The sequence below is a fragment of the Pollachius pollachius genome, assembly GCF_949987615.1.
Source record: "Pollachius pollachius genome assembly, chromosome: 3".
NCBI classification, from domain to species: domain Eukaryota; kingdom Metazoa; phylum Chordata; class Actinopteri; order Gadiformes; family Gadidae; genus Pollachius; species Pollachius pollachius.
In genome coordinates, this window is record NC_136936.1 from 3,597,982 (window position 1) to 3,622,173 (window position 24,192).

The window sequence follows — 24,192 nt, forward strand, 5'->3', positions numbered from 1 at the left end:
CTCTTTCTATATATATATATATATATATATATATATATATATATATATATATATATATATATATATATATATATATATACATATACCTCTCTCTCTCTTCTCTCTCTCTATATATATATATACATACATCTCTCTCTCTATATATATATATACATCTCTCTATATCTCTGTCTGTCTGTCTGTCTGTCTCTCTCTCTCTCTCTCTCTCTCTCTCTCTCTCTATATATATATATATGCATATACTTCTCTCTCTCTTCTCTCTCTATCTCTCTCTCTCTCTCTATATATATATATATATATATATATATATATATATATATATATATATATATATATATATATATATATATATATACATCTCTCTATATCTCTGTCTGTCTGTCTGTCTCTCTCTCTCTCTCTCTGGTGTGTGAGTGGCGGGTGAGTGAGCCAGCCCAGGAATTTCAGACAAGACGGATCCTCTCACCTTCTGCCTTTCTGATGGCACAGATGTGCGTGTGCTTGTGACGTGTGTGTGCATGTCGTGAGATTTAATTAAGAGCTTTGTGAACCAGGCTATTAGCAATAGTGCCGGGGCCAAGATGAAGTTGGAAGGGACTTGAGTGTGTGTGTGGAGTGTGTGTGTGTGTGTGTGTGTGTGTGTGTGTGTGTGTGTGTGTGTGAAGTTGTTTGGGAACTTTTTTTCATCTTTGTTTCATCTCCAGAAGATGAGAGAAGAGAAGTGGAGTCACTTGAAACAAGCTGATTGGCTCATTGTGGCAGATTTCTCTACAATGGAACTGAAGAGCTTATCACTAAGTTTTTTATAAAAATATTATCACAACACTGAGCACTGCAGAAAAGTAATCCCATTCCGTTTATTTAGTTTAGCAGAATATTAATTATCTTTTTTCGTTTTGTTTAGCAGAATATTAATCCTATTAGGGTATTTTTTAAGTATTGCAGATAATTAATCCTATTAGTTCTACAGATACTCATCAGTCGGCGGAAAATGTGGAAATTTAGCCTTAGCCTTCTTATTGATGCTATCATACAATTATGCTTTCACCACAGGAAAAGCTGCTGTCTGACTCCAACCTCCCGCAGACAAATAATCCATCACAAAGTGGATTCAGTCACAGCAGGAGGAATAACCCAACGCTAGGCCTAAGCATTTGGCGTGAGCTACACCACTACACCGCATATTAAACCGGCTTCAAGGAAAATAGCGAGTACATCTTAATAAAACATGAACACAGGTTAGTCACGGCGGTTGCCTCTAATGAAGCCAACATGTCTGGCGTACAAGCGTACACACAGAATGTCTCTCCGCGCGATGCTGATGGCGTGGAGGTGTGAATCACATTCAGAGCCAAGTGGAGGGCCTAGTTAGCGTGCGATGAATACATTAACCAACATCCGAGAGAGGGAGAGAGAGAGACAGAGAGTGAGAGAGAGACACACAGAGAGAGAGAGACACAGAGAGAGACAGAGACAGTTACAGAGAGAGAGACACAGAGAGAGAGAGACAGAGAGAGAGAGAGACACAGAGAGAGAGACAGAGACAGTTACAGAGAGAGAGACACACAGAGAGAGAGACACAGCGAGAGACAGACAGAGAGAGACACAGAGAGACACAGAGAGAGAGAGAAAGACAGAGAGAGAGACACACACACAGAGAGCGAGAGAGAGACAGCGACAGAGAGAGAGAGGGACAGAGAGTGAGACAGCAACAGAGGCGGATACAGAGAGAGAGACAGCGAGAGAGAGGGACAGAAACAGGTACAGAGACAGAGAGCTCGAGAGCGACAGCGTGTGCGGTGTCCTACCATGTTGTCCCTTTTGCGGTAGTAGGTGCAGGTGGATCGGTGGTCTCTGTGGCGCTGGTGATCATCTGCAGGCCCCCCCCCCCCCGCGCTGTGCTGTGGAGGTACGCGTCCGCTACGCCTGCCCTGCCCGCCTGCGCTCCAACGGCCGTTTGAACCGCAGAATGCAACTCGGGCTTTTCGCTTCACAATGAGACAATGAGGTCAGCGCTGGTGGCCACAGAATGGGGCTGTTGTTTGTCCAAGGTACGGGATGGGGGGCGTGAGGGGGGGTGTGTGTGGGCTCATGAGGCATTCAGAGCCAAGCTGAAACAGGTCTATGTAGGTGTGTGTGTGTGTGTGTGTGGAGGGGGGGGAGTGGAGCATCTCCAGAGAGAGAGAGAGAGAGAGATACCTGTAAGCCTCTCCATTGATTAGGAAAACGGTGTGTCGTTGCTTGGTAACGCCCCTCACCCGTACCAAAAGCTTTGGGGGGGGGGAGAGAGAGAGAGAGACAGAGACACCTTTCACCTTTGATTTTTTTTCTCGCCCAATCCGAGAACCTGACAATTCATAGGCCATAATTACGGTTTGTTGAAAACTCGTATAGATCACGTCAGTCCGAGTCATTTAGAAAGGAGAGGCATCCTTTCGTCTCTCCTTCGCTCTTTCTCTCCCTCTGTCCCTCTCTCCCCCTGGATGTTCACTCAAATGAACTAAATGAACGCCCTGTTCGCTCTGCGTGTTGAAAGGTGTCACATTCTCAAATCCCCCGTCTCTAGTGAGTCAGAGGAAAAAGGTGAAAGTGTGACTGTTTAGTTTAGTTTAGTCATTCTAAATGCCTGTGTCTGATCACACAGGCGCAATAAATATATCTTATCGTAAAACAAGTAGCAGAAAACATTGATAGAAATACAACACACATGAGACACAAAAACAATTATTACACTTAATATTATTTACCATGTCATTTCGCAGACGATTTTATCAAAAGCTCCTTTTTAAAAACAGGTGAAACTAATATACGAGCAGGTAGTGTTAGGCATCTTACGCAGGAAATCAAACACCCCAGCCGCTCTATCTCTCTGCCCTTAAAGAACTCCCTATACGTTTTAAAAAACATTCCAAGGTGAGCCAGGCCTGGGCTTAGCACAGCTCCCGGATGGCATAAGGTGTCTTTAATATCTGAGCAGGGTCCTAGGGGGGGTCCCAGGTCTTGGCGGGGGGATTACGGGGGTGGCGGTGGTCTCGGCCAGAACCAACATTCCACCTCATTTGACGGCTGAGGCCGCGTCGAGGCTCCGGATCTATTTGGCTCATCTCGCAGCTGTCATAGAGAATTACCTCAGAATCAAACAGGACCTAATGAGAACGGGACGAGTGGAATGAATTGCACATGACAGAGAGAATCATCTCCGCGGTACAATTCCGGATAAAGCGTTGTGAGGTTAATAATGTTTGATAATGTTTGCTTTGTGAAATATTCCCTTCATCCGCGTTGGGTAATAGAAAAAAAAGGGTGGGGGGGGGGGGGCGCGGTGGTTTGCGTATGGCGGTTTCACCGCGGCTCGATGTCTCCCCCTTTTGGAGAAGTATTAGAACTAAATGTTAAAGATAGTAGGTTTGGGAGTGATGTTGAGATGAGGACAGGACACCGATCGCTATTGTTGTAGGCCTACATTGATTTGTACCTTATGAAATCGATATTTTCCATTTAGTTCAAATTGAGACCTAGTAATCCTTCCCCTTAGTATTTCATCTGACACATGTACTTATTGTAAATTGCTTTGGATAACAGCGTCTGCGAAATGCCCTATGTAAATGTAATCCAGTTGACCAAATATTAGCCTATACAGACACCCTACATATGATAGTAGGCCTATTATCTATTGGTATCCCAAATATTAAATTATACCTTATAGTTTACAATATGATATTGAGGTATTATTTAATTACACTTCGAATCAATGTTGATTGTCAGATTAGACTACGACATAATAATATTATAATATTATCTCTATTTGAGGCCAATTAAACAAAATCATTATCGGCTGGATCAATACTTTTAATAGCCTTCTCTCCAATATAATGTCTAACTCACAATAGATTTGATGTGAGTAATGGGATAGTTTAATGGAGGTATTCATTATGATAAAAGCTAGCTTATTCAGTACGTTTAGTTAAACCCAGGTTTTACTTTCAGACTACATTCTCTCCCTCTTTCTCCCTCGCCCTCCCCTCGGAGCTCATCTCTTTGTGTTGGGGGTGGGGGGGGGGGTGGGGGGGGGGGGGGGGGTGGGGGTTGGGATCAGCTCTGCTCCCCTCTCTGGCTCTCTGTTCCCTTTAAGATCCACACCTCCAACACCAGACGAGCTCTCTCATCCCGGGTTCAATCCCCACATGCGACGACGGAGGGCCGGGGGAAGTAGCTCCTACTTCTGAGGGAATGCTGGGAATGCTGGAGCCAAACGCCGTCAGCCAATCCGGATGGGATTTGCACCAGCGCTTGGCCGCCGTGGGAAACATGCCATTATGATTGGACTGTGGTCCAATCCGAGGCAGATGGGACAGCTCTTCTGAACGCGGTTCCGTTCGTGAATCGTGGCTTGTTACGCACGTCATGACACGAACACGTGTTCGGCATGATAATTCAAAAGGATGGCGGGAGGGCGGAGATGAACCGCTACTCTCTCGACGGCTACATCCACCATTAGCGTTCTGTTCTTTACTGATGTTGAAGAACGCACCGCTGTGAACCTGTTTAGTCCTATCGAAGCGCAGGGCTCCTGCGTTTTAATTCACGTTTCTGACGTGCAATAAATGAAAATGTGCATGACGTATCTGCACATTATAGCTACATCCATGCAAACATACTTACATATAAACAAAATAAAATGTGCATGACGTATCCGCACATTATATCTACATCCATCCATCCATACAAACTTGCAAATAAACAAAATACAATGTGCATGACGTATCTGCACATTATAGCTACATCCATCCATCCATACTTACGTATAAACATACATACAATCATACATGCATATACATACCGAGCACCAGACTGGCCCTACACCTAAATTGTCTGTTCCCCGAGGGCGTCAGTCTGCACATGGCCGTGCAGGACGCCAGTAAGCGGTCGAGCCAGCTGGTGTGGAGCTGCAGCGGCGGTACAACACCGCCCCCTGCCGGACGAATCTAATATTCAAACCACGCTTTGGGGACATTGATCCAAGGATTACCCTCTGCACATACATAAACAGAAAGCCCACAGAAAACATGAGACAAAACTCACCCGATTAACGGATACAATAACTATTAAACTATACATATTTTCAGTGCTAGCATTGGTATATGAAAGCGTTGCTTAACTCGTAGTGTTGTACTTAAGAAATACTGAACCACAAACCTGTTACTGAGGTTGACTCAGAATACCTGCACACGGCTATATGCCCCGATGCACGGTGTGGGTAAACGGCGTGGCGCTGTGCCTGCATCGAGTGAGACAGGGTGAATAAATTGCTGCCATGTATGCGTTTGTGTGTTGTCTTGTAGAGCCTAATGATGGCGAGGAGCAAGGGCAGGGCTGTTCCCCCCCACCAGATGGCAGCTAATGTGGTTTGCTTTAGCCGCCCGCCATGCTCATTCTAATTAAACAGAGGAGATTGCATTAGCAATGGCCTCTACTCAATCTGTTATACTCCGGAGTGGGGACCTGCATACCAGTTGGCTAGGGAGTGTCGGAGAGGAGATTAGGATACCAATTAATGCACGGAATGATCCGAACGGAAAAACAAAAACAAAACCCCCGTGGAGGGCTTTTTTTTTCTCCTTTAAAATGCTTTGATTATAGCAAGTGGGCTTAAACCAATGATTTAGAAATAGGAGTTGGAATTAAACGTAATGACATGGATAATGAAAATCGTAACACTTTTATTCTGAAAATGCAGGTGACGAAAAACAAAATAAACCACCTTGGAGTTTTTTTTATCGCCTTTAAAATGCTTTGATAATAGCAAGTGAGACTTTACTCAATTTTTTAGAAATAGTGAGTTGGAATTAAGAGTAATGGCGTCGATAATGAAAATCCTCACACTTTTATTTTGAAAATGCAGGTGAGCACTTGCAGTAGTTAGCATGGCAACGAAACAGCTGGAGGGATAGCAGAATCCAATGTGATTAGGTCAGGGTTTGGTCAGTGCCGATTGTAGCATGTCGAGGTTCCCATCTGGAGACATCAATAAACAAAGGTTATATCAGTTCCAGTAATGTTCCTTATTGGTGCATGGAAATACTGTAAGACTGTCATATCCGCATTCTCCTTCGTGCGATGGGCTTCTGTGGTCCTTTTTTGTGAGGAGGACAAATGTGTTCCTCATCAAACCAGCAAGGAGTTAAATAGCACGACTTCTTAGGTTTAAATAATTCATGGGATTTCTAGCACAATAATTATACTTTCATCAAACATCAAAGACTTGAGGAATTGGCAGTATATCAGCACAGTTCCATATATAAACTCTTTCCTAAATAAGACTTTCGAGTGAGAAGTTCTGTAGATGGGTTTGTCTTGGCGGACGACAAAAACAGATTGCGACACAACTCCATGACACAACAGGAACACAGACCCCCAAATATACATTCTTCCATCCGTGTGGCCGGTGGAAATGCAAAGCAACAGACCCCGAGAAGCAAATTCAAGCAACTAAAATCATTTAAAGACAGCGATCAGCTTCCAGATTGTTGCGGAGTCGATCAGCAGCACTGTTGACAGGGCCCTCGTCAACCGTAGCCTCCCACACCAATCATTGGCTCCGGGGGTAAGTGGAGGCGGGCCAAAAACTGTGGCTGAGTTCCCTTCTCATCTATTGTGATTGCCAGCGATCACAGCAGCCGGATTCCTCACCTGTTGTGATGAGAGAAGGACCTCAAACTCCCCATAAACTGACTCATCCCACTGGACTCACTTTTTCCATGATGATTGATTTATTGCAGTATTGCACAAGTCCTCCATTTTGTAAATACTGTGTATTTAGAGTGTATCTTTAATTGATCTGTTTATAGGAGAAACAGGAATTGTATAATATCCCACATTTTACTTTTTATGTATTGAGTATTCAATAGTATAATATCTGATATGGATATATATTTAGTATTTAGCGTTTTATATTTTGACTTCTTTATTGTTCAACCGACTTGGCAATGTAAACGTTTCTATCTAGTGCCAATAAGGCTTTTTTTGAATTGACAGCAGCTGTGTCTCTGGATGGCGTCCAGACCAGTGCAGAGAAGCCGTGGTAAACAACTTCACGTGGCCAAGCCCCCGCGGTCGGAACACTGTAATCTGGCAAGCGGTCCAAACAAAAATAATGACCGCTTTTCAGTTTTCTTTTCACTTATTTTAACCCTAGACAAAGTCATTTAAGTGTTACATGAAATGCTGCTTGAAAAAGTGGCAGTTTGTTCTGTGTGATTCGACTTTTTTTTAATGAGGGATCTTTTAGATGAGTCATGGGAGACGTTCGACTCACGAGAAACAGGCGAGAGAGGGACGGAGTGCATAAAAGAGAGAAAATTTGTTTTATTCTTTTTTTTTCACCATGCCACGGAACACTGACGCATACAGAGTTGTGCCTGAAAAAACCACACACAGAGAAAACACTTCCACACACACGCACACACACACACACACAGTGTAACAAAGCTGTAATGAAGGAGGGGTTTACTGCACACATGGCAAGAAGAACAACCCTGATTGGATGCCAGGTCGAACTGTGATCTGGTCCTGAGGTAGACAGACACCGACAAAAAACTCTAAACAACGCACAATTCACGTCATCCTAGAACACGCCAAATAAAAAGGGACATCCGCAATATCACAACATTGAGAAAGATCAAAGAAAGAAGAAAAAAAACCTTTTCAAAAAAACAAAAAAAAAAAGTGCTCCATTTTCTTTTGGTCCATGGAGAATATCCATTGATAGTGCATGTCCATGTAGCATAGATACAGTGAAGAACAGGTGAATCTCATGGCACTGCATGAGACGTTGGCTTTCTCCGTTAAAGAGGGCATCTTCCAATGCCAACGGTTGCTAGGTTCTGCTGTACATGTTCTTTTACACATCGTTACATCTCACTCCGAGAAGGGAACATTTCAGGACGAGAGCCTATATACGTTTACGTCATAATTGCCAGAGACTTGCATCAGAGGTTGAGTCACTTATCACAGTTATTATAATTTTTTTATGCCTCCTCCATTTGCAAAGTGTTCAGACAAAAGTGGCTTGACATGGCGGTCTATTTTGAATTCCATAACATTTAACAAACACCCCGAAACATCGACCAAATAGCACAGAGCCATGTACTCAAGCACAAAGACGCTCTACTTATAGAAAAAGAGGCACCGGGGAGGGTCATAATTTGAATTAGAGACTTATAAAACACACACATTTAGATGTTTCTCAAATCATACCAAATGTAAACAGAGAGCAAATTACTGCAATACAAAAATACAACATATTTTAATCTATAAGGCCTGTTTTAGGCTCACATAATGGAATACCAGGACAGTTTACTACGGCTACACTGTAACGGACAAAAACCTGCGTATAGGGATTCGATAAATTCGATAACTTCGATAACTTCGATAACTTCGATTTCTCTTTTTAATATTTTGTAGAAAAAGTGTTTTTCTTTCAATTCATTTCCTGGGTTCTGTAAGTGTGTTTTAATAGACGACTATGAACTAAGTAAAAAAAGGAAAGGAAGTAAAGTAACACCTAAAAAGGACGAAGACTATTGATTTATTTTAAACTATGCCAACTGTTTAAATGTATGTGGGTTTCGGGTCGGAACATTTACAAAAACAAAAATAAATTGTCAAACTTCCAGCGGTCACCTAAACTAAAGGTGAAAAGTGTGGTGGTTTAAATGTGCTCCACAACTGAGATGCAGTCAATGAAAATCTGCAACATATTTGGTAGCAAAACTCGAAAATATATATAAATAGCAGAACTCATTAGGTCGCGACTCAAAAAAAGGAAATAACAAAAGAGATAAACGTGACCCATCTCCATCCAGAAAAAACAGCCACCGCAAAGAAGGAAAAGAAACAAAACGACGACAAGGCAATTAAACAGATGCAACGCAACGTGAGGTCAAAGACAATGGCAGCCGTTCAAGTAACACATGCACAGATAAACAACTCTGAAAATAACACGGAAACAGCAGAAAAACGTCCGACAAAGTCACAGGAAATTACAGGAACCCGTCAAGGAATTATTTGCAGCATCTGCCCTTTGCCAACAGAGAGTGCCTCCACTTGTCTGATAGCCCAGCAGTCGCCCGAAATAGCTGCTACTTTACATATGGGTCAACCACTGACCGGCATGTTGTGGAGTCCAGCCATAGAGGATCTCATGTACAAACACACTGCGCACACACAAACGCTATGTGCATGTGTGTGTGCCTGCCGGTATTTATGTCTGTGTGTGTCTGTGTGCGCGCGGCGTGCGGGTGGGTGCACACTCAAGTGTGCGCAAATATATATACATATATATATGTGTGTGTGTTGTTGTTTTTTTTATACCCATACATTGCTGCCGCATGTGTGAGATAGAGAGAGAGAGGAGAGGAAGAAAGCGAGAGGCAAAGACACAGAGATAAAAAATAAGACAGGAGTTGATGGAGGGATAAAAAACAAGATAGGAGATGATGGAGGGATAAACAGAGAGAGAGTGCTCGAGAAAGAAAAATAGGCAAGAGAGAGAGATCAAGAGATAGAGGGCGATAGAGAGATAGAGAGGGAGATCAAGAGACAGAGGGCAATGGAGAAAGACCGAGATGGGGAACGATTGAGAGAGAGACAGGGAGAGAGAGAGGGAGCAAGAGAGAGATCAGGAGAAAGAGAGCGATAGGGAGAGAGAGGGGGAGAGATAGAGAACAATTGAGAGAGAGAGACAGGGAGCGAGAGAGGAAGAGTGAGAGAGATAAAGAGATAGAGAGCAATAGAGAGAGAGAGAGAGAGAGAGAGAGAGAGAGAGACACCTGCATGTGTGGGACTGAGTGAGTGTGCTAAGTCAGGTCCGAGTCCCGCTCAGACATAGCAGATATAAAGGTAAGTCTTTTCTATCCTCCAGTCGGGGGGCACATCTTCCGGCTTGTGCCCCTTCATGTGCTTCTGCATGCCGGCCAGGCTGGGGCAGAAGTCCTGGCAGATGGTGCATTGGTAGGGCGAAGCGCCGTTGTGCGTGCGCAGGTGCTTGATCATGGCCGAGTAGTCCCGGGAACGCTGGTGACACAGCTTGCACTCGAACGGCTTCTCGCCTGAAAGAGATCCGAGAACCGGGAGGAAACAGGCAGAACCACGTCAGCCGACGTTAGCAGCAGCACAGCAGACGCCCTCTAGCCAATGGGAACCCTGCATCAGTAGGCCCCCCTCGCTTGCGTACCCAATCGCCGTGCAGAACATGAATTCTGAACGGGAATTCCGAACATGCATTACGAACATGAATTCCGATCATGAATTGGGAACATGAATTCGGAACAAGAATTCGGAACAGGAATGTGGAACAGGTATACCGCTCATGAATTCGGAACAGGAATTCGGAACACGCATTCTGGCCGGAACATGCATCTGCATTCTCCATACAAATTCAGACTATGAATTCAAGAGCGTGCGTTAAAAACAGTCGGAATACTCCTAGCAACAAGCATTGGGCAGGCACAATAAATCGGAAGACTCCTAGCAACAGGCATGCGGAACACGCATCCGATCGGAAAAACGCGTTTATTCGTAAGAAACACCTTTGAATCGGTGCGCGCGTTCGGGATGCGCTCCTTATTTTAAGTCGCCTTCGGAATGCGGCCTCTACCGCGCGACGCGGTACGACTCACGATACGCGGGGAGCCCGTGTGACCTCTGACCTGTGTGCACGCGGTAATGCGTCTCCAGCTGGTGCTTCAGGCTGAAGCGCTTCCCGCAGCTGTTGCACTCGTAGGGCTTCTCCCCCGTGTGGATGCGCTTGTGGCCCCGCAGAGTTCCGTCGTCCCGGAAGCAGCTCCCGCAAAACTCGCACTCGAACGGGTGGTCTCCGGCTGGAATGCAACAAGCACGCACGCACGCACACACACACACACGCACACACAAACAGGTCAGTACCTCCTATTGTTTTTCATCGTCATCTGGAAACGTCATCGTGGCTAGAACGTGAACAGGAGGAGGAGGACGCGAGGAGATCCACACAGGTCAAACAGCCAGGTTGGGGGAGGGTTGGGTTGGAGGGGGGGCGTTGATTATTTTGTGGCACAGACACACCCCCTGGCGGTCCGTTGGCTGATAAGAAATAGAAGAAAAGAAAGAATCCTTCCAGGCATGTGCACTTCTGCTCTGCTGATTCCTGCTCATCTTCTCCATTCCTCTCTCTCTCTCTCTGTCTCTCTATCTCTCTCTCGCTCTCCCTCATTCATCTTTTTCTCTCTCTCTCTATCTCTTTCGCTCACTGTAGATATTCCATCTCTCTCTCTCTCACTGTAGTTCATCTCTCTCTCTCTCTCTCTCTCCCTCTCTCTCTCACTGTAGTTAATTCATCTCTCTCTCTCACTGTAGTTAATTTCTCTCTCTCTCTCACTGTAGTTAATTTGTCTCTCTCACTGTAGTTTATCCTTCTCTCTGTCTCTCTCTCTCTCACTGTAGTTAATTTGTCTCTCTCACTGTAGTTTATCCTTCTCTCCGTCTCTCTCTCTCTCTCCCTCTCACTGTAGTTAATTCATCTCTCTCTCATTGTATTTAATTTGTCTCTCTCTCTCACTGTAGTTAATTTGTCTGTCTCACTGTAGTTTATCCATCTCTCTCTCTCTCTCTCTCTCTCTCTCTCTCTCTCCCTCTCTCGCCCAGTCCTCTTTGACTCATCTCCATTGACCTATGTGGCTCATTATCTCCAGTGTCCACAGCAACAGCCCAGTCCGACGATACGCCGCCGTGCTCGTCCTCATTACGGGGGTCCCCATTCTTCCCATACCCTCCTCCCCCCCCCCCCCCCCCCCACACCAACACCAACAGCATCGTGGCGGAGGAGCTGATGACATTTACCAAATGTTACTTCCACGCAAGGAACGGCACACAAACAAGATACGCAGCCCGTGGACGGAGAGCTGCCGTCACTTCTGTCTCTTCACATCAATTATGTATTTTCCTGTCTAGACATCAAGCCGACTTGACAATTGGGGAGTGTTATTTAAGGTGAACGAGAGACAGAGGGAGTCAGAGGCAGAGAGAGAGAGAGTGAGAGAGAGAGGAAGAAAGGAAGAAAAAAGGGGGACATCTTTTTAAGTAAATATCTCTCGCATTACCCGCGGCGAGAAGACTCACCCTCGACAGAGAGAGAGAAAGAGAGGGGGGGGGGGGAGAGAGAGAGAGAGAGAGAGAGAGAGAGAGAGGGAGGGAGAGAGAGAGAGAGAGAGAGGGAGTGTACAGACGAGTCATTTTCATTTGCCTTTCCTTCAATATTTATTTGGGCCTCCTCTATCATTTGGGCTGAACCGCAGTAAATCTGACAGCCGTGAATTGCAGAAAAGCCCAAAGGCTGTCTAAGAACCTGCAATATAAACAGGATAAAAATTGCCCACAAATATGCGGCGGCCATAACGCTACTGTGCAGTCATCAAAGGGGCGACTCGAGAGGGCAGAAAGGGAAGGTGCTGCTGGGGGGAATGTGCATTCAGAAAGGGCCGGTGACTCGGAGGCCGGGTGAGTTGGCGAGCGATGATTTGACTGCTTTGTGTTGTTTCATTCTGGCTTATTGATGGTTTGTGTTGTGCAGTGTGTGGAAGGGGAAGGCAACGGGACCGGTGATGATGGTCGATGATGGTAGTGGACGTGATTCTGGAGCTGGTGGTGATGGTGGAGGTGGTAGTGGTGGTGGTAATGATGTTGGTTGTAGTGATGGTGGTGGTGGTGGTGGTGTTGGTGATGATGTTAGTGATGGTGGTGATTAATATGTGCGTGATAATGGTGGTGTTGGTGATAATGGTGATGGTGGTGGGGATGATAATGGTGGTGGTGGAGGTAGTGTTGGTGTTAATGGGGATGTTGATAGTGGTGTTGGTGGTGATAATGGTGGTGGTGGTGATGATAATGGTGCTGTTGGTTGTAATAATGGTGGTTGTATTGGTGATAATGGTGATGGTGGTGGTGTTGATAATGACGGTGATGGTGGTGGCGGTACTGATGTGATAACGTTGGCCATAGTGAAAGCGATGGTGGTGGTGGTGATGGTGGTGGATGTGGTGCTGATGGTGCTGATGGTGGAAGTGACGGCGTTGGTGAGGGTTTTAATGGGGATGGCGATGGTATTCGTGGTAATTATAGCGGTGGTGGCGGTGACGGTGATAACGGCGGTGACGATAATGGACAGCGGGGATAAGGGGCTGTAACAGCGGCGTGGGCGGAGGGTCCGACGGCTGGTGTCTTACCCGCGTGGGAGCGGAGGTGGCGCTTCAGGGTGGTGTGGCTGGGGAAGGAGCGCTCGCAGTGGCTGCAGATGTAGCTGTGCATGCCCGCGTGGACCTCCATGTGCTGCTGCAGGGCCTTCTGGGTCTGGAAGCGTTTGGCGCACAGCAGACAGAACACCGCCATGTCGGTCCCTAGAGGACGCAGCAGACACAGGCGGACGGTTATTTCAGTACCGTACACAGACACAGAGCCCTAAGTGGAGGGAAACTGGGTCACTTCAACTTTCTCAGAGAGTCCTCAGAGGAAGAGAGGCTTCTTTCATACACAGTGAGAGAGACATAAAGCGCGAGAGAGAGAGAGAGAGAGAGAGAGAGAGGGGGGGGGGGGGGAGAACGAGTGCTTCTACCTAAACTAACTTTCTCCCCCCCCCCCCCCCCCCCCCCCACCCCCCCCCCCCCCCCCCTGCATCACCCCCAAAAAAATAAAAGCTTACAAGCTCCTTCAACTCAAGGCCTCCCCGCACACTTTTATGAAGCGCTCTTATTTTGAAAAAGCTGAAAGTCATTGTTTTTCCTCATGATTTGCCTAAAACGCGTCGCGTGGCGCGGCCCGCCAAATCAATGGCTTCTTTTTGTCGGGGGTGCGGGAGGGAGGGCTCGGGGGGGGGTTCGTCAGATGTGTAATTATTCTTTGTCGCGCCGCATCAGGAGTCAGCTGCAGCCTGTGATGTCCTCTTTCTCTCCCTGCTCAAAGAGCAGCGGATCGGGGCTCCACCTTAAATGATGCCTACACTCTGCGCTCCGTGCAGAATGTTAAGTAGTGATATCAAGCCATTAAAGGCAGGACTGCCGCGCAAAAAAAGAGAAGAGAAGAAGAGGAGAGAGAGAGAGAGAAAAAAAAACACAATCCAGTTTAATCCTGTGTGTGACCTGGCATCACTTTGGGGCTGCTTTCCTGTTGCACCGAGTGTGGCGCGGAATACAGATCGGGGGGGGGGGGGAGGCAGAGAGAGGCTGCTTTAGGTCGGCTAGGAGACGGAGATTCATTGGCTGTCATACAGTAAACACTTGATCTACAGCCTCGTCTGGCACCTGTCGTCGACGCCGTCTCCTTCGCCATATGCCGGCTGCTCCCCTCGCCATCGCCACGCCGATCCATACCTGCGCCACGGAGCCAGCGACGCTTTAATCAATCGCATCGCTAATAACGTGCATGTCTGGGAGAGCAGGGGCTTTAATGTGAGATTATAGGGTGCTTATTTCTCTGTCTGCCCGGGTTGTGGATCATTTACAATGCGAGCAGGTCCCATTGCTCCAGACTCCGATTCAATCAGACATCTCCAGCGGAGGATCATTAGTAAACAGAGGGCTGTACCAGCACTTCATTGGAATTCAAGTGGGGTTGCTGTGTCGCATTTAAAATGCAGTCTGATGAGGTCCACTAAATCAAATCATTTGTTACTGTTATTGAAGAGCCTTGAGGCAACTGGCAATTAAATTGGAATTAGTGCAGGGAAAGGGATACAGCACACTCATACAGAGCAGGAAGAGGCACAGACACTCTTTAGGTTCAATCAAGTTAACATACAGGCGCATTCAAAGCAGGGCAGAGGGGGGGGGGGGGTGGGGGGGGGGGGGGGGGGGGGGGGGGGGGGGGGGGGGGGGGGTGAGAGGAGCAGATAAGAGAAAAACAACGAGAAACAAAAGAAAGCGGGGAAAGTAAATTCACATTGGATAATTACAAAGCTGCTGGGCTGTGGCTGGTGTGCTTGAGTGAGAGTCCTCCTCTATATCTCTCTTGACATTCTACAGCTGAAACCTTAATAAATAAGTCGAAAACAGACAAAGAAGACACAGGTCTCGGATCACGGTAGAGAAAAAGGGCCCTGGCGTCTAAAACTGTATGTGCTGATTTTCTTGGGGGGAACATTGATTGATTTTCTCTATTCCTAACACAGACATCTATTCCTCTGGAGAAGGGAGAGAGCGAGAGAGAAACGTGGGCACATGGAAGAGGAGATCATGTGTAATCATTGATAGAAACAGGGAGAGCAGGATGAAAGACGCTTCCCTGCGCTGACAACAATGCTGAGCGGCTATCCAATGGAATGGGCTGCACCTGTTGGGAGGCTTTAGCCCGTGGCCGGTAACACAAAAGACACACACAATGGAGTTCAGGCTCTCATTGACCGGCCCCATTAGTCATAGGCTTTTGGTGCAACTCCTACAATCCCACCCTTCACACTGCTGTCTAATGACCGCACGGCTTTCTCACACACACATCACAATATTTTCTAGTGTGTGTGGGGTGGGGGGTGGGAGACAAAAGATGGTTCTTCTCCAGTGCTCCCCTGACCTCCCCCCCCCCAACTCCAATACCTTTTCTTTTTACTCCCACACACACACACACACACACACATATGCCTCGATCAACAATTGAAATGGTGGCGGCCTTTCAGTCCTTCTGCGCGTTGATTGAATTTTCTCCAGGCCGTCACAGAACGCTTTAACCGGCAGATTGACACACTCTGAAGGAAGTGCTGGAGCAAATCTAAAACGCCTAATCGAATTAAAGATGATGGGGTAGTTAAAGAGTCCTCTCTGACTCCACCGTCGTAATATAAAGCTTTGATCGATTTGAAGTCTCAATAAGGCCAATCATAATCATTTCTTCAACCAGCAGAGGGAGTTATTTCTGCTCTGAGCTCAGTCTGGAGTCTGAGCTCTAGTCCTCATAAAGTAATAAGTGTTGGAAACAAAAGAAGTGTTCACTTTCCACCCCTGTATACTTTTTAAAATGACTTCAATTACCCTCACTGAGCGGTGAGCTTTTCCAACAGGAACTTATCCCAATACGGGTTTTGATGCAGCATAGCTTGGTTTTATTTTAATACATTTTCCTCCCCTTGCCTAAAATAAAATCCTTTAACCTTGTCTGCTTTGTGGCACGCTGGCAAACACTCACTCACTGTTCCCCTCTTGTCAAAAAAGACGGAACGTGAAGGGAAAACACGACGACAAATGTTTCCGCCGCGACACTACGATGTTTGATCGCACACATCGACAACCTGGGCGACAACTTCCGACAAGCGGTTCACAATTTATGCACTTCGGTAACATCAAACGCCGGGGAAAAGAAAAAAAATAAAGAAATGCATAAAATGAATGACAAACAATGCTGCGATTCGACGGCGAACCGTCGAATCGCAGCATTGTTTGTCATTCATTTTATGCATTTCTTTATTTCTTTTATTTTTATTCTTCTCCCCGGCGGTGAACCGTCGAATCGCGGCGTTGTTTGTCATTCATTTTATTTTGTTTAGTTCACCTAGACTCTGCATAGCCACCAGGTCCCAGCCCTTCTACTTATTGTATGTTGTACGTCCTGGCACTTAATGTACGCACTTATTGTATTTGAAAGTTGTATTTAGATATAGTACTTAGATATAGTACTTAGTTGTGTTGCATTTTATCCTAGCTATCACTGTTGTATACGGGGAATGGGTTAACCTAGTGATTGTTAGTGGCACTTGGTTCTATGAACATCCTAACTGTAACCGAAAGCAATACATGGTTTCACTTTCCTAAGACAAATGTACTTATTCTAAGTCACTTTGCATAAAAGCCTCCGCTAAATGCCCTAAATGTAAATGTTAATGTATTTCTGATCTCCCCAACCCCCCAGTGAGGAACCAGGAATGGTTTTAAAGGATAAGGGACATTTTAGAAGATGATCACTAACCGGTCCAGTGGACGCAGTTAACTCTTCAAACGAAAGGGAAGGTATTTGAGTGCGCCTGTCGCGCCGGTCTTCCCAGTATCGGCTCCTCTCTGTGTGGGAGAAAGGCCCCTAAAGTTGCCTGGCCGCTGGCCCCCTGCGTTCTCACCGTCCAGCAGACAATGGGGGCCTGGGATTGGGTCTTAAGGCACCACGGTGACCCTCCCGACCCCTGGCCCTCAATGGGGTAAATACCACGTAATCAATGGTGTTGCTCAAAGGCGAGGGTGCTGACAGAGCATTGTTGTCCCCTGAGAGCCGCTTCTCTTTTAGACTGTTCAACGAGAACGATGGGTTTGCGCTTTAACTACCTTTCTCAGGGCCCTCAGTGTTTCTGTGTGTGTGGGTGTGTGTTTTATACTTTTTACTGTGTGGAACAGTATGTGTGCGTGTGTGTGTGTGTGTGTGTGTGTGTGTGTGTATGTATGTGTTTTCTACTTTTTACTGTTTCTGACAGTATATGTGTGTCTGTGTGTATGTTTTCTACTTTTGACTGTGTTAGAAAGTATATGTGTGTAAGTGTGTGTGCGTGTGTGTTTGTGAGTGTGTGTGTGTCATTATTGTTTTAGACTGTGTGTGGTTTAAGATGGTTAGTGTGTGTGTGTGTGTGTGTGTGTGTGTGTGTGTGTTTGTGTGTGTGCTTGTGTGTGTGTGTTGGACTTCATTACTGTTTTAGATCGTGTGTGTGTGTGTGAGTCTTCATTACTGTTTAAGACGGTGTGTGTGAGAGAGTCTACATTACTGTTTCAGACAGTGTTTGTGTGTGTGTGTGTGTGTGTGTGTGTGTGTGTGTGTGTGTTCGTGTGTGTGTGTGTGTGTGTGTGTGTGTGTGTGTGTGTGTTTGGGTCCAATTAGCTCAAACCTGTTGCTTTGTTTATGGTGCTCAAGACCTTATTGTCCATAAATGCGATGAAAGTTGTATCTCAATTTGAATAAATACATTCATATATTTATATGTATATATATTTATACATATATCCATACATATATATACAGTATTTTTTCCGTTCCTACCGCTTCTCTTTCAGCAAGGATAGGATTTGAGCGAGTCAGGCTCTCCCTCTGCTGCTCACTGCCGGGTGTGGAGATAAAACCATGTGTCTAGGCAACCGGGGAGGATCACGGACCTTTCCTGGGGGTGAAGTGTTCCAACTAATCCCTTCATTCACAAATGAGCGCAGCCTGTTTCCTTTCAAACGCCAAACAAAAGTTTTCCCACCCTGAGATTCCGGGAGTAAACCCACTGCAAATTGAACAAGAGATTGTCATTCAGTGGAAAGCAAAGGAATCTCCACACATTCTGCCACGTTGGGGTCTTATTCATTCAGTTCAGCGCGACGCTAGTGTTCAATCCCCCTCCTAAATCAATTATAGCTCTTTAAAAGTGTGTAAAAAACAACTTCAAATCGCTCCTCATAACAGAGGATCAGAAAAAGCCTCACAATCAGATGAATGAAGACGCATTCAGGGTAATTAGCAATGTGAGCCATAAATCATAGCTTTTAAGAAAGAGAGAGAGAGTTGGACACGTTTGGATAAGTGACCCATTAATATCAGGCAGGGCAGGTTCGGGAAAAAAACAAATCATCTACCAGAGGAACAGAGCGGGCGGAAGATCCTCACGCAGACTTCACACACTCGGCTGATGATACGACATTGCATCAGAGGGGGAAATTATGCACGATGCGTTCCACCATGACATTACCCGCATGCGCTTCTTTGAGGTCAAACGAAACCGTGTCCTCAGGCGACGTGCACAAACACACACACACTGTTTATTTTGTACTGTCTGGCGGCACTGCACATTTGACCCACTTAAACATACACCGTCATACAGGCCGCCCTTACGTTCTCCACCTCATGTGACCCGGTGCACTCTGCTATATGTTAATACGTATGACTGCCCCCCCCCCCCCCCCCCCGGCTGTGTGAGCAGGGTGGTAGTCACCGCTTCTTTGAATATCCCCCGCATCACACAGCCGTCCTCACACATGCGCAAACGCACCCGTACTCATGCATGCATGCATGCACACGAGACTTGTACACACACAAACATACGCACACACACAGTCACAGAGCACTCAGTCACAGACACCCATCCACAACACACACAGCCACACAGACAAACCTACACAGACAAACCTACACACACACACACACACACACGCACACACGCACACACACACGCACACACGCACACACACACACACCTACACACACACACACACACCAACACAAACACGCACACACACTACCTTAAATGACCCAAGGCATCAGTGGACTGCTAATCTACCAGAGTGAAGAACAACCAACTTAATAATGGATGCAACAAGAGATACGTTGCTTGTGTTTAACCACTGTCCCCTGGACCAGTGCACTGAGGTAACTGAGGGACCCTGATCCGCTTGCATGTGCTGCATATTTCTCCCCCGATGCACTTGTCACCGCCGCGCTCCCAACAACAAGGGGGAGGAGGTCTCAGACGGTTCAGGTCCCAAGGGAGGAACCCAGCTAGAGGTCTACTGAGGTCTTTATAAGACAGCCGAAGACGGTCCAGGTCCCAAGAAGGGAACCCAGCTAGAGGTCTACTGAGGTCTTTATAAGACAGCCGAAGACGGTCCAGGTCCCAAGAAGGGAACCCAGCTAGAGGTCTACTGAGGTCTTTATAAGACAGCAGGAGACGTTTCAGGTCCCAAGGGAGGAACCCAGCTAGAGGTCTACTGAGGTCTTTATAAGACAGCCGAAGACGGTCCAGGTCCCAAGGGAGGAACCCAGCTAGAGGTCTACTGAGGTCTTTATAAGACAGCAGGAGACGGTCCAGGTCCCAAGGGAGGAACCCAGCTAGAGGTCTACTGAGGTCTTTATAAGACAGCAGGAGACGGTTCAGGTCCCAAGGGAGGAACCCAGCTAGAGGTCTACTGAGGTCTTCATAAGACAGCAGGAGACGTTTCAGGTCCCAAGGGAGGAACCCAGCTAGAGGTCTGCTGAGGTCTTTATAAGACAGCAGGAGACGGTTCAGATCCCAAGGGAGGAACCCAGCTTAAGAGAGCCCTTGGTCTGCACTGGGCTCACAACACATCAGGCGTACAGCGGGCCTTATAAGACAGCAGGAGACTGTATAAGGCAGTCCGGATCCCCAGGGAGCAGCACGGCTAAAGGGAGTCCTTTGTTTCCACCAGGCTCACCATGCACACTGTGCTTTCAACGCAACACAGCACCACAGGACAACAGAGGTCCTCATAGGACCGCCGAAGAGAAGACAGCATAGGTCACCAAGGAGGAGCCAGGATAGGGTCTACTGGTCCTCATAGGACAGTAGAAGACAGTAGATGTCACCAGAGAGGGTCCCAGCTAATGCTCTACTGGACGGAGAGTCCTTGGTTTCCTGGACACTCACTCTACACACGGCGGACACAACACAACAGCACAGGGCTACAGAGGTCCTTATCGGACAGTAGAGACCACCAGGGAGGAGACCAGCTTTCAGTTCTACCCTGCGGAACGTGGTTCTATTCAACATGCGCGCCAGAGACCAGTAAGGAGAACGACGGCGACGGGGGGGAGATACAGTGAGGCCGTGGACGACAGGACTGGATCCTAATGGCGGTCTTAACGGAGTGCAGGACAGTGTGTGTGGAGCCAGGGGGGGGGTTGTCGCTAACATAAACCCTGAGAGGGAACCGTTCTGCCGCTGCTCTGAGCAAACACACAAACAAACAGCCCCCCTCTCGGCCCCTAGCCCACTCCCCTACTTGTGGCTGTACCCCTGATGGCCCCAAGGCCTGCCTTCTACCGCACCCACTGTCCGTTTAGAACGAAAAAGGTGACGGAACAACTGTTCTGTAGGCACCAGGTTTGCCCTCAATATAAAAAAGCGAATTCATTCACGGCGATCGCGCTTCCACGAAGACCGAAGCGGGGTTGCGTGCTCAGAAAGCGAGCGGCGCCGGTTTTATAAGGGCCGGTTCACGGACTGCTTCTACTCTTTCGGCGTTTGTGTTTATTCATTTTCGGAGAGCAGACAAGTAGGTCGCGCCGGAGACACCGTGACAGAGCCCGAGAGCGGAGGGGTAAACAGCAGCACATGATCTTGTTTTCATGTCGGGTCCTGGCAACACCCCCTACCCCCCCCCCCCCGCTACGCACGCACTCCCCCCCAACCAACCGAATACCAACTGAGCTCCTCTTGCCCCCCTCGGTCGAGCACCCAACGCCACCCCCCCGACCCCCAACCCTCACTTTGATCCGTTGCTCTGCAAGCTCCCTGGGCCGTTCACCCCTGACATATCAAAATGGCTAAAGAGGCGATCGCTGTAAGCCTCTAACCTCCCCCCCCCCCCCCCCCCCCCCCCCCAAACACACACACACACACACATACACACACAACCGACGCAGATAGCCACTGCCAAAATTCCAGGAGAAAAGGTCTTTCTCTCCCTCTCTCTCTCGCTCTCCCTCTCTCTAAAATAGTGTTCCCCCCCCCCCACCCCACCACGGGGAGGTGGACCGCAGCCCTGGTGCAGCTGCTGCTGGGTCTGACAAGTGTTAATCTGCCAAGAGGAAATTCATTTGGCTCACTGGTTATGCCTCATGGCAACACAATGCCCCGCGCTTTACTATGGAGGCTTTAAAGATGGACCCCGCTCCCATGCATGTCCTGTGTCCCTGCGTCTCCATCGGGAGAGCAACGGGAGTCATTGCCGTTACAGTATTATGTTGTTTTTTCAATCTGGTTTTATGGAGGGGGTTTCACACTGAAGCCTGCTTCAAAACAGAGCAGGGGGCCCTTTAAAGTCCTGTGGTCAGGGACCGCCCGCACGATTGATTACATAACGCGTGTCACATGGGGGGACTTCAGACTTCTCCTGCCCTACAGTAAAAAAAAAAACACGCCGGTAAAAGAAATCAAACATAAAATGTCCGGCGCGTCCGACATATAACCCTGACGTTATGACAGGGTTATGCGGCCTGGGATCGGGATGTCCTGCCGTAACCCTCCCGCCGCCCGCGTCCCGGGCTTGGAAACGGAGCCGTTGACTGTTTACAAAGCGAGGACGTGGCGAGGGTGCGGGACCGTGGGCAGCGCTGACACCCCTGGATATCTGCGGACATCAAGTATTCATGGTGTGTGTGCCAGCCGGAGTTACAGTTACATGCCCGCTGTTCCCTGGAGGCTTATCACCTTTCTCTGACAGTAGGAGGCAAGGTGTAGCGACAGACACCGCCAAGGACATGACGTCTGGTCGCACCGCTGTGTGCTTTACGTTTAGATTTACATAGAGGGCATTGAGGGCGTTTAGTAGACGCTTTTATCCAAAGTGACTGTTGTGACGGTTCATGCACACATTCACACGCCGACGGCGGAGTCAGAGTCTCTGGGAGGAGCCGGGGATCGAACTAGCAACCTCCCGGTTACAAGTCCACCCACCGACGGCGGTGATAACCATGCAAGGCAGCCAGCTCGTCGGAGAGGAGGAGAGGCTCACTCTGTCTCTCGCTCTCTTACCGTTACTAATATGAAGGGAGAGGAGATGGACTTCATGAAGCCCGGAAGGGGAGCTCAATTATGTTATACGTATACTTGAAGCGTACTTTAAATATTGCTTATTTTATAGGTCACTTTGAAGCCATGTTGGCCAAATGGATTCAGTCAGACACAAGTAGAGGGGTTCAGCTCGGTTCTTTATATCAAGCGAAATCCTCGGTTGTTGCTTTCTATCGAGTATAAAAAAAGAGGTTTACATTTCTCTCGTTTTATTGAATTCCCACGGGTACAGAGACACATCTCTGTGCGTACGCCCTTTGAGTCCACAATCCCTAAAGGTCGAAAAACCTCCTGAAACCCCTAACCCTTCACGACGCTTTCCCCCACGGAAACCGGTTCACTTCCTGTTGCTCAATCATCGTAGCCGCGCTAGCCGCGGCGGCTAAGCGCTGAGTCACTGGGAGAAGGTCAGGCCGATACATCTGTCAGCTGGCGGGGTCCAGTGAGCGGGGAGTTGCCACACAGTAACTCCTGATGCTGCCTGGAGGTATTAACGGGTGACACCCGAGAGGGGCGCACCTCCACAGCATGGTTGCTAAACGATCGAATGTCATCACAGGAATAGATAAAGATAGCTCCCATAGAGTCACCATGACCAGCAGCTTTGGTGCCCCGCTCGGACGGATTACCCAACCAGCCACACACGACGTAAACACAACAAGCCTGTGTGTGTGTGTGTGTGTGTGTGTGTGTGTGTGTGTGTGTGTGTGTGTGTATGTGCAGGCTTGGTGGTGTGGCCGGTGTGTGTTTATGTTTTGCGTGTTTGTTCGCATTGCCCGGAGTGTTCGCATGTGTGTGTACCATGTGTGTGTGTGTGTCGGTGTTTGTTATCATCAGCATATATATATCTTTGTTTGTGTGTGTTTGTGTGTGTGTATGTGTGTGTGTGTGGGTGTGCGTGTGTCTGTATGTGTTTGTGTGTGTGTGTTTGTCCGTGTGTGCATGCATATATGTGTGTGTGTGTTTATGTGTGTATGCATGCATACACATCGGTGTGTGTGTGTGTGTGTGTGTGTGCATGCATACATATACATATGTGTGGTTGTGTGTGTGTGCATACATACAGGTGTGTGTGTGTGTGTGTGTGTGTGTGTATGTGCAGGCATACCTATGTGTATGTATGTGCAGGCCAACATCCATGCGTGCGTGTGTGTGTGTGTGTGTGTGTGTGAGCAGCTCACCTGTGTGTGTCTGCCGGTGGGCTTCGAGGGCTTCCTCGGAGGAGAAGGTGGCCCCACACTGATCACACACCAGCGACTCGGCGGGCGCTGCAGGAACACACAAACATTTCCTCATCACCGGCTCCTCATTCATCCCCAGGACACATATTTGCAGTTGTCACGCGAGCCCATTAGCGGGCATTGTCACCGGGGCCGTCCGTCAGAGCGAGGGCCCGCCAGACTCCATTAGGGGGGGACCTTGATCGAGACAGGAGAACGGAGCAGGGGAACAGCTCCATTCACAGGCCTCTAAACAGCCCTGTGAGTCAAACAAGTGCTTTCAGGTGTTAGACAAGAACCGCGGCCCAGCGCGCACAGACGCAGGTGGGGAAACTGGCGTCCGTACGCACACACACACACATCTACAAACGCACACATCTAAAAACAAACATTCCACAGATACATCTATACACG

At 47.7% G+C, this 24,192-nt stretch overlaps 1 protein-coding gene across 1 annotated transcript in view; it reads right to left on the reverse strand.

The window, feature by feature from the left end:
* Window positions 1-9,879: 9,879 nt before the first annotated feature.
* zbtb16b (zinc finger and BTB domain containing 16b) overlaps window positions 9,880-24,192 on the reverse strand; it is a gene marked incomplete at both ends in the record, with an annotated part of 22,671 nt that continues 8,358 nt past the window's right edge. Inside the window, 4 exons of the mRNA XM_079733536.1 lie at window positions 9,880-10,109; window positions 10,710-10,880; window positions 13,257-13,427; window positions 23,740-23,826. Of these exons, the coding sequence (XP_079589662.1) occupies window positions 9,880-10,109; window positions 10,710-10,880; window positions 13,257-13,427; window positions 23,740-23,826 (659 nt within the window). The remainder of the gene's footprint in view (window positions 10,110-10,709; window positions 10,881-13,256; window positions 13,428-23,739; window positions 23,827-24,192) is intronic.